A 15,552-nucleotide genomic window follows, 5' to 3' on the forward strand; every position below is an offset into this window, starting at 1 on the left:
AGGAATAGGAGCGAAAGGAGACGCACATGGAAATAAAATAGACATTTTATTTTTAGGATTGCAGATCATTATGGAAGTAATTACAATAATGATTATAGAATTTATTTACAATAATAAAGAGTAATGTACATAGAAATGAAAGACGGTAATCTTGATTCTGAAAAGAAAAGTTTGCTTTTTAGAAACAAGTTCCAGAGGAACACCAGTCTTTTAAAATTCAAAGAAAACACTCCATACCCTAGGGCATGTGGCACTCATGTAAAGTCTATGACATTTCACCTTGGTAAAGAACAGTCCATTAGAAACACCAAGTGTCCATTAAATCACTATGTATCACAATAGGGTCAACACAGGCACCCGTAGAGTTAGAGTCCCAAGTAACTCACTGTTCTAAGCAGATTTAAACAGCAAGTTTCATAACACTACCTGCAGCTACCACGAAATGCTTTACTTCATGCACTTGTTTTGCGTAGTGCTTGAAGAAAACGCGCGATGATTTCCAGCCTGTAAAGCTCTAGAGGCTTTCAAAATCCATACTCTGGAAGAAGTTCAGAGAAGAAGCGACTTTTCTGGGATCGTGACCTGCGGGTGTACTGTCAGGATCCGCTCTGCGAATGAAGTAGGTGATTTTTGCTCTTAGTTGTTTCAGTGACAGGTCGCTACCCGATGTTTCTCCTTTGAAGAGTTGTCCTCCACCAAAGTCTGAAGTTCTTCGAAGATAGACCTTAAGACTCTCCACTGGGCATAGAGAGACATCTTCCTTCAGGGGGCAGATTCTCCAAGGGCCCCATCTCTTGGTGGGTAGTTCATTCTTAGCGAGAAACGTCAGATCGGGGAAGAGGGTAAGATCTCCTGTCTCAGCGAACAGGATATGACCCTCTTCTCTAGATAATGCCACTATTTCACTGACTCCGGCTCCCGAGGCGAGAGCAAAAAGGAAGATAACTTTTTGAGTCAGGTCTTTCAGAGGGCACGAATCGTTGTCCAGGCTAGAAGCAAAATGGAGCACCTTGTCCAGGGACCAGGAGATAGGTTTTAGTGGGGGTGCTGGGCGTAGTCTAGCGCATGCCTTTGGCAGTTTATTGAAGATATCGCTGGACAGATCAATCTGGAAGGCGTATAGGAGTGGTCTAGTCAAAGCCGATTTACAAGTGGAAATCGTGTTGGCCGCTAAGCCTTGTCCATGAAGGTGAATGAAGAAGGACATGCAAAAATCAGGGGTGATTTCCGTAGGATTTTTTGCCTTGACGAAGGAGACCCACTTTCTCCAGGAAGATTCATACTGCCGTCTGGTAGACTCAGTCTTGTACTCCTCAACGAAGTCTAAGCTTTTCTTCGAGATCCCAAACCTTTTCTTTGCGGCTCAGGAGAGAAAATCATGAGATGAAGGTCCCTGACTTTCAGTGATGAAGCAAAGACAGTCGACTTCTGTACTTGCTGAGAGAGGACTGGGCCCGGTAGGGGGATCAGCATGGGCTGCAGCTCCAGGACCAGGGGATACCAATTGCTCCGGGGCCACTTGGAAGCCACTAGGGCCGCTGTCCCTTTGAAGGTTCTCAGTTTGGATAGGACTTTCAGCAGAAGGTTGGGAGGAGGGAACAGGTATATCCTGGACCATCTATTCTAATCCACGGACATGGCATCCACTGCTTCTGCCTTGGGGTCCTCGTACGGGGCCACATATCGAGGAAGTTGATTGTTGTCGCTCGTTGCGAAGAGATCGATCTGAAGTTCCGGGACTTGGTGAGAGATGAAGGAGAATGATCTTGTGTCTAGAGACCATTCCGACTCTATTGGCTTTCTCCTTGATAGAGCGTCCGCCGGCACGTTGCGGAATCCTTGTAGGTGAACTGCAGACAGGTGCCATTTCTTCCTCTCTGCCAAACGAAAGATCGGGAGAAGCACCTGATTTATTTGGGGCGATCTCGAGCCCTGACGATTGAGACATCTGACTACCACTGAGTTGTCCAGAGTCAGACGGATGTGGATCGAGGGAGGCAGGGAGAGTTTCTTCAGGGTGAGAAGAACCACCATGGCCTCCAAGATGTTGATGTGGAACGTCTTGAATAGGGGAGACCATGTTCCTTGAACCTGTTGTTGGTGGGAGTGACCTCCCCAACCCTCCAGTGAAGCGTCCGTGTGATTGTTGATCGATGGAGGCGGGTGTTGAAGAAGGATGGACCTTTTCAGGCCCTTTGCTTCTGACCACGGCTTTAAAAGTAAGCGAAGTCTGTTCGGAAGCCGTCTCTTGAGGTCTCTTCGAGCGATGGATGCGAATCATCTCCAGACTCCCGTGGCATCCTTTAGCTGTGTGCGAAGCACTGGGTTTGTCACAGAGGCGAACTGTAGAGAGCCGAGAACTTGTTCCTGTTGTCGTCTTGAGATCCGTTTGGATTTTAGAAGCCTTCTGACAGACCCTGCTATTTCCTTCCTTTTCTTCTGTGGAATGGAAAGGCGGTGTAACTAAAGGTCCCAATGGATTCCCAACCATTGGAACTTCTGAGCTAGAGAGAGGCGAGATTTTTCTGCGTTTATCTTGAAGCCCAGATGCTCTAGGAACTGGTTGACTTTGTTGCAGGCTCTCAGACAATCTTCGGGCGATGTCGACCAGACTAGCCAGTCGTCTAGGTAGGCCATCACTTGGACGCCCCGAAGACGTAGCTGTTGGACGATTGCATCTGCCAGCTTGGTGAAGATCCGTGGAGCCACATTGAGCCCGAAGGGCATGGCCCTGAAGGCGTAACTTTTCCTTTGGAGTCGAAATCCTAGGTAGGAGGAAGCGTAGTGATTCATTGGAATGTGCCAGTAGGCATCCGTCAGGTCTATGGAGACCGTGTAGGCCCTGTGAGGCAGAAGGGTCCTTATTTGTTGCAGAGTCAGCATCTTGAATTTGTTGTTCGTAATGAACTTGTTGAGGGGGGGGACAAGTCTAGAATGACTCTGACTCTGAGTCTCACTTGGAACCTGATTGACTTTACCCTCCAGATCACCTTCTTGTTCAAGAGTTCTAGGACATATTCTTCCAGGAGGGGGGTTGACTGTTGGAAGAATTGCTGGAAGGATGGGGGTGGTTGAACCCAGCTCCAGCCCAGTCCTTTCTTGACGATGCTGTGTGCCCAGGGATCGAAGGTCCAACGATCCTGGAATTGGCGAAGTCTTCCTCCCACCGGAAGCACTTCATTGCTTCTGGTGTCCCGAGGGTTTGCCACCTCGGCCGCTAGCTCCCCTTCCTCCTCTGCCTCTGGAAGGACGGCGAGAAGAATCTCTGCCGGAGCCTCTGCCTGAGCCCCTACCTTTGGGACGAAAGGTAGTCGAGTGTTGCTCATAGGCAGGGGTGAAGACCGGTGACTGCGACACCACCGGCTGGGGGACCAATTGAAAGGTCTGTTGTGGCTGCGTAGCCACTTGGGGAGTAGCGGGGCCCAGAAACTGTCGTCTCGGCTGACGTTGCTGGGGTCTGGGTTTCGAGGATTTCCTCTTAGGCTGAGGGCCATCGTCCTGAGAGGACTTCCTCTTTCGGGACATGCCCCACTTATGGAGAAGGTTCCTGTTCTCCGTAGCAGCTTTGTCCACTATCTCTTTCACCAAGGTAGAGGGGAAGAGATGTTTGCCCCAGATATTGGAGGAAATCAGTCTCAGGGGTTCGTGTTTCACCGTTGCACTGGCGAAAACGAATTCCCTACAGGCTCTGCGAGCCCTAGCGAAACTGTATAGGTCCTTAGTCACGGTCGCCAGGTGCAACTTAGCAAGGACCATGTAAAAGTCCGGGACTCTGGTGTCCCCGGGCATGAGTTCTAGCTGTACCTGATGGGACAGCGAAGCGGCGAGTCTCTCCTTTGTATCCTGTCCCCAACGAAGGAGGTGATCGTTCAGCCGTGGGAGGTCCTCGTTTAATTGACGACCGGCCACATCAGGTTCTAGTTTTCCTACCGTGAAGGTCGACTGGATGTCTTTCCAGTGCCTATCATCGGGGGGAACAGTAAGGGAAAAGGGTCTGCACTCCTCCAGTGCAGGGCAAGGCTTCCCTTCCTCCACAGCCTTCATGACCGCTTGGAAGGCCTTTTCAATGAAGGGGAAGGTAGCAGTAGCTGGAGCAACGAAGGTTGGATGCTTCTTACTCAGCGCTGGCATCTTGGAGTTTGTGAAACCCCGGCTCTTCACTACCTGAGCTAGCATAGCTTGGGCCTTCGCGAGATCGAACACAATCACTTCCTTCGGTTCGGTCTCTTCTTTTGAGGCTGGTTCGGACCTGAGCCGGACGTAACAGTCCGGATAAGCCTCGAAATTCGGGAAGAACTCCACTTCTTCCAACAAAATAGAGCCAACCCTTTCACTAATGTAGATCTTGCCAGTAGTGATTGGCATATGCTCGGCGTATCTCCAAGGGTTAGCTTCCGAGCAGGTGGGGAGGTTCTTAACCGAAATCTTCTTTGGTTGTTTGAAGCCGACAAGAGTCGTCCGGAATTGTTCCTGAGTCTCTCGCAGCTTCTTGTCCATGAGGGCTTCAAGCATTCTGAAGACCTCTTGAGTGGCCGATGGAAGAGGGTCCGGGGTGGCAGAAGTTGAAGGAACAGGTTCCTCGGACGGTGCTGGAGTTGCTGGGGGAACAGGAGCGACCTCGTTCTCCGAGTCAGGGTATTCCACCTGATCTTCCTCATAGTCGAGCTCCTCGCCCATGAGGTTCTTCTCCGTCTCTTCCGACACCTCCGACATACGTTCCACGTTGTCGGAATCAAGATGGCACTCACGCATGGACTGTGCCATGACGACGTCGGGTTCGACCACAATCTGGATGGTGGGAATTTGTTCTCGAGGGACCACCGAGTCCTTGGAAAAAGCAAAGCCCTCAAGTCTTCATTGGGAAGATACGGTCCAGTGGCGTTCTTTTGGAAGCCACGCACCCATTTGCGTAGCTTCTCTCTAGCGATGTCCCTTACCTCCGTGGTAGGAGGATCGTCGAACGCCTCGACCAGAAGACTCTTGCAGACTGAACAGTTCTGCGGGTCCCAAAATTTAAGGTCGCCTTTCTTGGCGGCGTAAGGGGCATGTGCCCGTAGAAGTCAGGGCGTTTCACTCCACAGAAGTTGCTTTCGCACTTCATATACTCCTCCTGTAAAAGAAAGAGATCATGAGTACATGGAAGGCATAAGAATGACTTACATTACTCTAAAATTAAGAATAACTTAATCTATAATAGCATATTAATGTTCAAGATTGATGAGCGGGAAAGAAAGTAGATAGACATACTTGTGAATCCCGCCCAGCCGGTTACCGTAACCTTATACGTAGACAATTCCTTTGGACCTGAGGGTCACAAATGAGGGAAATCCGTATGGATGAGCCAAGCTAGGCTTTTAAAAAGGAACTGTCCGCAGAGTGTACCAGGATCTGAGACCACTCAGAGCCTTGGGGGAGAGGGGAAACTAGGATAAACCCCTTAGTGAATGTAGGTTCCGGCAATCGACTGCACTGAGATACACAGAATATGCTGGAATTGTTGTAATATGCAATCAAACGGCATAGCCACTATTTTAGTTGGTATAACAATACCTATAAGGAGGTGGCCAGGCTATCTGGCTGCATCATATTGACTGACGGCATGTTGCCGGCAGCCAGGGAAGGGGTATATGTCCCTTAGCGTCTCATGAGGGGGCGCCGGAGGCCAGTCCTGCAGGGTGGAAAACATCAAGGCAGACACACTGAGCACCCGAGATGGATAATACCACAGTGGCGACTGCCGGCACAGCGGCGGATTGCCGGCAGAGGCGGCAGGCTCCGGCAGCCGGAGGCTGACGGCATGGTGAGCCTTAGTTCAATTCATAAGAGAGATATATATATAAGGGTGGATACCTAGTTTGCCGGCAATCAATGCCGGCATGTGGGCGGCAGACTCCGAAAGTCGGCCGGTTGTTGCTAGGTAAATATAAGGGGTGGGACGTCGGCGGTATGTCGACGGAAGGCGGCAGCCTCTGGCACTCGGTAGGCTGACGTCTTAGAGGGGGAAGGCATCTTATGAATAAAGGTCACCTGAGGTAGTGGTGGTTATCGCCGGCAGTAGAGACGGCAAGGGACCGGCACCAAGATAGAGAGAGAAAAAGGTAAGGAGGGATGGAAGGGGTAATATCCTATACCCCTCCGGCATCCCCCCGGAGAGAGTGCACTTATGATAGGAGTACTGTAGATACTCCTAACATCCAGCGGCAGTGGGCTGGCAGACGGCCGAGAGCCTGAGGTAACCCAAGGGAGGGATAGAGGGCACTTAAAGAGGGGGAATCCCCCGCCGGCAGGACCGCCGCCGGCAACCACCCTTATAGAACGCTATGAAGGGTATGTGTACCAGAGTGGCCAGCTCAGCAGGAGAACAAGGCTAGCCCTACCACTCCACCCAAGGGAGGAGTTGTAGGACCAAGGACAGGGGTGTGTAGGCAGGCCTACACCAAAGGGATAGAGTGGGGAGGGAGAAGTAGGGGTTTTCCTAAATGGGTAGACACTGTATGAGAGCGGCCACCAAGGCAAGGGAGGACGCTCCCTAACCTAGGATAGGTAGCCCAGATCAAGTACAGTACTAATGTACTGTCCCAAACTATAATAAGACAGAGTCTACCCCCAGAGCTTAACCTAGATTAGGAGGACTAACTCCTAGGCTAGGAAAGTCTGAAAGACACATCGCTAGTTGCAGGGAGGAAGGGTAACCCAACCAAGTGCAACTGGAGAAAGGGCAGAGCCCTTCCTAAGGTCTCAGGCATGACCCTAAGGGGGGGTCATTCCCTTAGGGTAGGCGATAAATACTCTGAGTGTAGACAAGATCTACCTATATAGAAGGGAAAGCAAGTCTACCCAGAGGGAATTACCCACAGGTAGGGGGAATAGGGAGCATACAAGGGTTCCTACATTAGGTTAGGAGGGGGTTGGTACACAACCAACTCAGTCCCTTGTATGGTCCCCGAAGGCGAAAACACTTACATCACAGTAACTAGTATGTTTAATAATGCCAAAATCTTCATGACTTAACTTAAGAACTCTAATATATATCATGCATGAAAAAGAGCACTGGGCTGTCAAGCCCAGGGGCTAAGCTAGCGATCTAGTATGGGGTCGAACAGCGACCGTTGTCTGATGAGCGCTAATACACGATATAATGATTTCCTAGCTATGAAGACTAAATAACTAAAAATATTAATTAGTTAAAGGACCGGAGAAGGCTGTTCTGGCTAACTAAATAAGGCATGCAACGTGAACAGTGATGCCGTCATGGCGCGTCTGGCATCGGCACAGCTCCGCCACAAAACACGATATTTTAAGAAAATTAGAAGTTACTTTACGGCCAGAGCTTATTTAAACAATACTAGGACCTGGTACTCAACTTTCCAGAGGAAGGCGAGGCTGAAGGCTGCGACATTACGGCGATGTAAGCAGATAAAGGTGTCACTTGGAAAAAATCCGACTTAGCGTAGAAGCTACAGGCGAAAGGATGGGGACGGACGTGACATCATTTAGCAATGGCGCCCGTTTGTTTACGTCTCGAGTACCAAAAGTAGCCACGGATGAGAGTAACTTTGGAACGGCTCCTTAGTTACTCAGCCACCTTTCCATATCGAAGTATTAACTCTAAATGGGGTGCAGATAGCTATGTGGCGTGTTCATACATGCGTCCCCTGTTGATATACGATATCCTAGAGGGAAACCTTTAGGGTACTCGCACCAAAAGTTAGAATTCTGTGATAACCTTTAGTTTAATTCTCTGGGAATATCCACTGTAGTTAAATATACCCTATGAAGCTACTGAAGGAACCTACCATCAGGACATCATGGCTTGAGCCCAAATATATATATATATATATATATATATATATATATATATATATATATATATATATATAAAATCTATTTTTGGGTGAGATGGCCATGTCATAAAGAAAATTACTCTTCAGCCCAGAGTACTGTGGCATAGGACTAGTCTTTTAGTCGTAAGGAGAAGATGGTATCCTATCATAACTTCAAGTGCGGCTAATGAGGGCTAACCTCCATTGCCGGCCTCCTAGCCGGCAGGGGAATGATAGTATCCTACAACCCATTTGCCTTGCCGGCAGGTCACCGACATGAGACTAAATACTCTGAGATTCTGACTAAATGCCAAACCCCGATGGTATACCACAACCAACGGTTAAGGGAAGAGGCAGGACAAACCCTAAGTTAGCCATGTCTGAATAAAATTCAAGGGTTGTAGCCTGAGGCTATACTCAGAGGGAAAGAGATTACCCTTAAGTCTCCGAAGAGATGTGTAATGTTTCATAACATTATAGGAGGTATCAGTCTCCACTGAATGAAAACAAAACACGAGGGTAACCGGGGAAAGTCTGAACGTATAGTAAAACGTTTAGGTAAGGTTACCTAGGCTATACGAGATCTTGGTTACCTAAATCACCGAAACTCTAACTATATGATCGACAGAGAAAAGGGAAACAAAAATTATGCACATCATCAAAACTTTACAAGAGTAATTGCCTAAATAGCTAAATAATTAAAATAATTAAATAAAGCTATTAAAAACTGGAAGTCGGTCTGCTATCTAAATAACACATGCCTAACGAACGACGGCGCCATGGCGCCTCCAGTAACTGGCCTAGCTCTTAAACACAATAAAATACTCTAATTTCATTGTGAAACAAGAGCTAAAATATACTCATAGTAAAGACCCGATACTCAACTTTTCAGAGGCGGAAGATGATGGAGAAAGCATAATAATAATCCTGTAAAACGATCGAAAAGTTAGATCACCAGGAAATATCACCGAGCGAGATCGCTACAAAAAAAGGAGTGTCCGCCATCGTGGGAATGGCGCTGTTGTATTCCCAATAGTATTACGAGAGCGGGGAGAGCCTTTGGACGGCTCCCTTTTGCCACATCCTCCTCGAAGCCAAAACGCTGTTTGGGGTGCAGATTGCTATGGAGGCGTGTCAAGAATGCGTCCGCTGATATTATGCGATATCCTTTGGAGAAATTTTTAAGGATATTCGTGCCAGGAGTTAGAATTCTGGATACCTAAAGGTAAAATTCTCTGGGAATATCACTGTAGTACATATATCCCTTAGGAAGCTACTTTAAGGAACTTCCATCACGACGACCTGGCTTGAGCCCAAATATATATATATATATATATATATATATATATATATATATATATACACACATATATATATGTATATATATATATATATATATATATATATATATATACACACATGTGTATAGATATACATATATATATATATATATATATATATATATATATATATATTTATATATATATATATATATACTGTATATAAACATATATATACACTGTTTATAAACATATATATATATATATATATATATATATATATATATATATATATATATATATATGACAGTATTCTTTAAAATGGAATCAGAATGAGATATATCAAGAGTTTTGTCAGCTAAAAATATTTTCAAAGCCTAATCTTTTGTATATTTAAATTCTGTCCAGGTTCCTGAACTTTTTTGTAACATCATCTGAAGACATTCTGTTTATGACAGTAGTATCTACAGATTAAATACAACAATTGCAAAATTGATCACAATATATATATATATATATATATATATATATATATATATATATATATATATATATATATATATATATATATATATATACATATATATATATATATACATATATATATATATATATATATATATTGATAAAAAAAAATAAGACTATATATCCTAAATATTTATTACAGTTAGTTTAATTCTTTAGAAAGGTATAATAAAATAAAATACATTGTCAACACAAATATTTCAAAAGCCTACCTTTTTGCACAGCTGATTTCAGTGCAGGTTCCTGAACTTCATAAGTATTATCATCACTATTCTGACTGGTGGAGACAATAGTTTTTGGACTATCACCAACAACTGAAATATAACAATGGCAAATCAACTACAATATATACAACAGATCTAAAGAACAAAAACACACAATATACACTCATTAAATGTTTTGTCAACTAAAAACATTTTGAGAGCCTACTTTCGTTTATAGATGATTCATGTTTAGTTTCCCCAACTTTATGATCCTCATCAAGACCACTCTGATTGTTGATAGCAGTAGTATTTGTAGTAGGCGTATCATCAACAGCTGAAATATAACAATAGTCATATTAACAACAAAATTTATGGCCTAAGCAATGCTTATTCGATATCCACTAACCTGGGGCCAATCATAGGGGAAAACATAGTCTTTATAATTAAATTATTATTTTGATACTAGTCTGTTGATTTCGTTGCTAATATCACTAGAGCACACACACAAAACTAATGAAGAATAGTATGATACTAAGAACATATATCAGTCAGCTGGTAGTGATGTCTTGAGACACGCAGTTACAAGGAGAAAGCCATAGATATCAAATGATACTTGGGATACTATAAAAAAGAGACTAAGACAGAAATTGATTGTTGAAAGTTTTCAAGGAAGTAATGAAAATTAAGAGGTAAAGCAAGCTAAATGTTCCAGCATTGCTAGTGAAGTCAAAAGAAAAGCCAGGAATGACTGGAAAGAATATTTAGACACTAAAGCATATGAGGCTGACAAAGCTATGAATTCAGAGAGTGGCTCTGGTGTAAAAATCGCTCATAGAATCATTAATGAAATCTCTTTTGAGGCAAAGAAGAAGAAGCATATACCAATCAAAAAGAGAGATGGATCTGTTGTAACAATAGAAGATGAAGAAAGACAACACTAGATGGAACACTTTAATAGTGTTATGAATAGGAGATATGAAGGGAATAATTTGATTGATATAAGTGAAGCTGTTGAAAATCTCTATTTGTCCATAAATGAATTTAGTGTGTTTGAAGTTGAAGTTATCCCAAAAAACTAGAGATGGAAAGCCCCAGGATACGATGAATAACTGCCGAGATAATACTGGCCGAAAATGAAGTGACTCCCAAATTACTTACATTATTATTTTGTAGATTGTGGCATGAGGAGGCAAAACCTAATGAATAGGAGTTAGAAGTGTTGGTGAAAATGACAAAAAAAGGAAGACCCAACTGATTGTAATAATTACAGAGGCATAATACTTACCTCAGTTGTTGTAAAAATATATAGTATGCTTATTCTTAAGAGACCAGAGAGAAAAATTGATGAAAAGCTGAGAGATGAACAAGCAGGATTTTAAAAAGGTATTAATTGCACTGACCAAATTTTCATTCCAAGGCATAAGACATGTTGTATAGCAATGCATAGAATATAGAAATTCACATTTGATGGCATTAGTAGACTATGAAAAAGCATTTGAAAGTGTGCACCAGCCAATTTTGTGGGGGAGTTCTGTGTTATTATAGAATTCCTCTTTAATATGTAAATTTGATTAAGTCTGTTCATGAGCATAGCAAATGCAAGGTAATGTTAATAAAGTCCTAAAAAATGAATTTCCAGTGAACAGCGGAGTACTGCAGGGAAATGTGTTGTCACCTATGTTGTTTATCCTCCTCAGGGATTTTGTAATGCGTAGAACAGTCGGAGATGGTGGAGAAAGATTGGACTGAATTGGTGATAGGAAATTAGCAGACCTAGAATATGCTGATTATGCTGTCCTAATTAGCAGAACACCACAGGATTTGCAATGCCTGCTTACCAGAATGCATGAAATATAACACGAGGTTGGGCTTAAGATAAAAAGAAGAAAGATATGATAAGAATGGAAAATACAATGGTAGATGAAATACCATTGGAAGGAAAAAGGATTAATGAGGTAGAATCATTATAATATTTAGGAGCTGTGATATCCAATACAGGGTCTTTAGGATTAAAGTTTAGTGAAAGACTGAAAAAAGCAAATCAGACAATGGCTAGGTTAAGTAAAATTTGGAAATCAAATCGCCTGAAATTACATATAAAAATCATACTATACATCAGTATAGTGAGATCGGTATTACTATATGGATATGAGCCATGGTATGACAATGAAACAATCTCCAATAGATTTAGTAGATTTGAGAAAAAAGTCCTCAGAATGATATATATATATATATATATATATATATATATATATATATATATATATATATATATATATGTATATATATATAAAAATATATATATACAGTATATATATACATATATAAATATATATATATATATATATATATATATATATATATATATACAGTATATATATATATATATATATATATATATATATATATATATATTATATATATATATATATATATATATATATATATATATATATATATATATATGTGTGTGTGTGTGTGTGTGTATATTTGGGCTCGAGCCACATAGTCCTGATGGAAGTTTCTCATCAGCAGCTTCTACTTGGGATATTTCTGCGAGTGATATACCAGAAAAATTTTACCTTTGAGATATCAACAGAGTTCTGACCTCTGGAGCAAATATCCCAAGAGATGTCGTGTATAAATCAGGGACGTGTTAATAACAAGGCATGACTATCCTTCCCCGTATAGAGTTAACCTTATCTCGAAGGATAAGGGTAAAGGGAAGGACATAGGCAAGTGAGCCATTACAACTCCCAATCTCAATATGCTACTACTATGTTTCCTGTTGAACCATTCAGGGAACATCTATCACATGACAAGAGATTCCAGACTGAGAATTATAAATACGATGCTACAATGTGAATATTACATGTATTATTATTGGATACAGTTAAGGGGAACAAAAGAGAGAGAAGGACGAAACAATATACTGTAACAAAGAGACGATACGGGGGGGGGGGGGGGTAGCCAAGTTCTTTTTCCTTGCATATTTACTCCGCCACATCTACGCTAATTCAAATAAATTAGCAAAATCAATGAATTTGGGAAATACGAGAAGGAATGAAAAATAGTTATGGGAATATGTGGAATGAGGAATAAGAAAGAGGTTTTGAATGATTAATAAGATGAAAATGACGAATGAATGCTAGAAAAGAGAAGATGAATGAAATCGCGAAAAATAATGAGAATCAAAAGAGTTGGAAAGATAAGTTGCAGATGTGTGTGGGAGAGCAAAGTAAATGTATGAAAGGGATTTGGGAATGAATTAGGAAAATTATTAAGGATATAATAATAAGTGAAGGACAATAATAATGTGAAGGAGATAACATACTAATATGCATGATAGATAATTTCAGTGAGGTAATTCTGTTAAAGTGAATGGTCATATCAGTGGGATAATATTGTAAAAGGGAATATAGGTTGACGATGGACTACGCTGATTTGATCAGCTGATTTAAATGTAAACAATGCATTAGATTATAATTATAGTTAGTAAAAGAAAATTCTGTTGGGATTGCAAGTGATGTGTGTGGCAAGAAGGTTGTTGGAGGCAGCATGAGGAAGGGCAGTGAATGGTGGAATGAAGGAGTGAAGGTAAAAGTGGAAGAGAAAAAGAGGGCTTTTGAAGAATGGCTGCAGAGTAATAGTATAGAGAAGTATGAAAAATATAGTGAGAAAAATGTGGAAGTAAAGCGCAAGGTAAGTGAGGCAAAGAGGGCAGCTGACCTGAGGTGGGGTCAGGGATTGGGTCAGTCATATGAAGAGAATAAGAAGAAGTTTTGGAAAGAAGTGAAGAGAGTAAGGAAGGCTGGCTCAAGAATTGAAGACGGTGAAAGATGGAAATGGAAGGTTGTTAAAAGGAGAGGAGGTAAGGAAAAGGTGGGCGGAATATTTTGAAAGTTTAGTGAAAGTTGAGGATAATAGGGAGGCAGATATAATTGCTGTTGCAGGTGTTGAGGTGCCGGTGATGGGAGATGAGAATGAGAGAGAGATTACAATAGAGGAAGTGAAGACAGCACTAGATGAAACGAGCGTAGGAAAAGGATCTGGCATGGATGGTGTGAGAGCTGAGATGTTGAATGAAGGGGGTGTGACTGTACTTGAATGGTTGGTGAGATTGTTTAATATGTGTTTTGTGTTGTCAATGGTACTAGTAGATTGGGTTTGTGCATGTATTGTACCACTATATAAGGGTAAGGGAGATGTGCATGAGTGTTGTAATTCAAGAGGTATTAGTTTGTTGAGTGTAGTTGGAAAAGTGTATGGTAGAGTAATGATTAATAGGATTAAGGATAAAACAGAGAATGCAATCTTAGAAGTACAGGGTGGTTTTAGAAGAGGTAGGGGTTGTATGAATCAGATTTTTACAGTTAGGCAGATATGCGAGAAATATTTAGCAAAAGGTAAGGAGGTGTATGTTGCGTTTATGGATCTGGAGAAAGCGTATGATAGAGTTGATAGGGAAGCAATGTGGAATGTGATGAGGTTATATGGAGTTGGTGGAAGGTTGTTGCAAGCAGTGAAAAGTTTCTACAAAGGTAGTAAAGCATGTGTTAGAATAGGAAATGAAGTGAGTGATTGGTTTCTGGTGAGAGTGGGGCTGAGACAGGGATGTGTGATGTCGCCGTGGTTGTTTAACTTGTATGTTGATGGAGTGGTGAGAGAGGTGAATGCTCGAGTGCTTGGACGAGGATTAAAACTGGTAGACGAGAATGACCATGAATGGGAGGTAAATCAGTTGTAGTTTGCGGATGATACTGTACTGGTTGCAGACACAGAAGAGAAGCTTGACCGACTAGTGACAGAATTTGGAAGGGTGTGTGAGAGAAGGAAGTTGAGAGTTAATGTGGGTAAGAGTAAGGTTATGAGATGTAGGAGAAGGGAAGGTGGTGCAAGGTTGAATGTCATGTTGAATGGAGAGTTACTTGAGGTGGAGGATCAGTTTAAGTACTTGGGGTCTGTTGTTGCAGCAAATGGTGGAGTGGAAGCAGATGTACGTCAGTGAGTGAATGAAGGTTGCAAAGTGTTGGGGCAGTTAAGGGAGTAGTAAAAAATAGAGGGTTGAGCATGAATGTAAAGAGAGTTCTATATGAGAAAGTGATTGTACCAACTGTGATGTATGGATCAGAGTTGTGGGGAATGAAAGTGACGGAGAAACAGAAATTGAATGTGTTTGAGATGAAGTGTCTAAGGAGTATGGCCGGTGTATCTCAAGTAGATAGGGTTAGGAACGAAGTGGTGAGGGTGAGAACGGGTGTATGAAATCAGTTAGCAGCTAGAGTGGATATGAATGAGTTGAGGTGGTTTGGCCATGTTGAGAGAATGGAAAATGGCTGTCTGCTAAAGAAGGTGATGAATGCAGGAGTTGATGGGAGAAGTACAAGAGGAAGGCCAAGGTTTGGGTGGATGGATGGAGTGAAGAAAGCTCTAGGTGATAGGAGGATAGATGTGAGAGAGGCAAGAGAGCGTGCTAGAAATAGGAATGAACGGCGAGCGATTGTGACGCAGTTCCAGTAGGCCCTGCTGCTTCCTCCGGTGCCTTAGATGACCGCGGAGGTAGCAGCAGTAGGGGATTCAGCATTATGAAGCTTCATCTGTGGTGGATAATGGGGGAGGGTGGGCTGTGGCACCCTAGCAGTACCAGCTGAACTCTGTTAAGACCCTTGTCAGGCTGGGAGGAACGTAGAGAGTAGAGGTCCCCTTTTTGTTTTGTTTTAT

The 15,552-nt window shown here is 42.6% G+C and overlaps 1 protein-coding gene across 3 annotated transcripts in view; it reads right to left on the reverse strand.

Moving 5' to 3' along the window:
• The window catches only part of LOC137653558 (centromere-associated protein E-like), an 892,913-nt gene that overhangs the window by 221,492 nt on the left and 655,869 nt on the right, over positions 1-15,552 (reverse strand). For all 3 annotated transcript variants that reach the window (XM_068387057.1, XM_068387056.1, XM_068387055.1), the window contains 2 exons: positions 10,058-10,165; positions 9,841-9,942 (listed from right to left, as the gene is read on the reverse strand). In XM_068387057.1, the coding sequence (XP_068243158.1) occupies positions 9,841-9,942; positions 10,058-10,165 (210 nt within the window). The remainder of the gene's footprint in view (positions 1-9,840; positions 9,943-10,057; positions 10,166-15,552) is intronic.

This window comes from Palaemon carinicauda, chromosome 14 (genome assembly GCF_036898095.1).
Source record: "Palaemon carinicauda isolate YSFRI2023 chromosome 14, ASM3689809v2, whole genome shotgun sequence".
Classification (NCBI taxonomy): domain Eukaryota; kingdom Metazoa; phylum Arthropoda; class Malacostraca; order Decapoda; family Palaemonidae; genus Palaemon; species Palaemon carinicauda.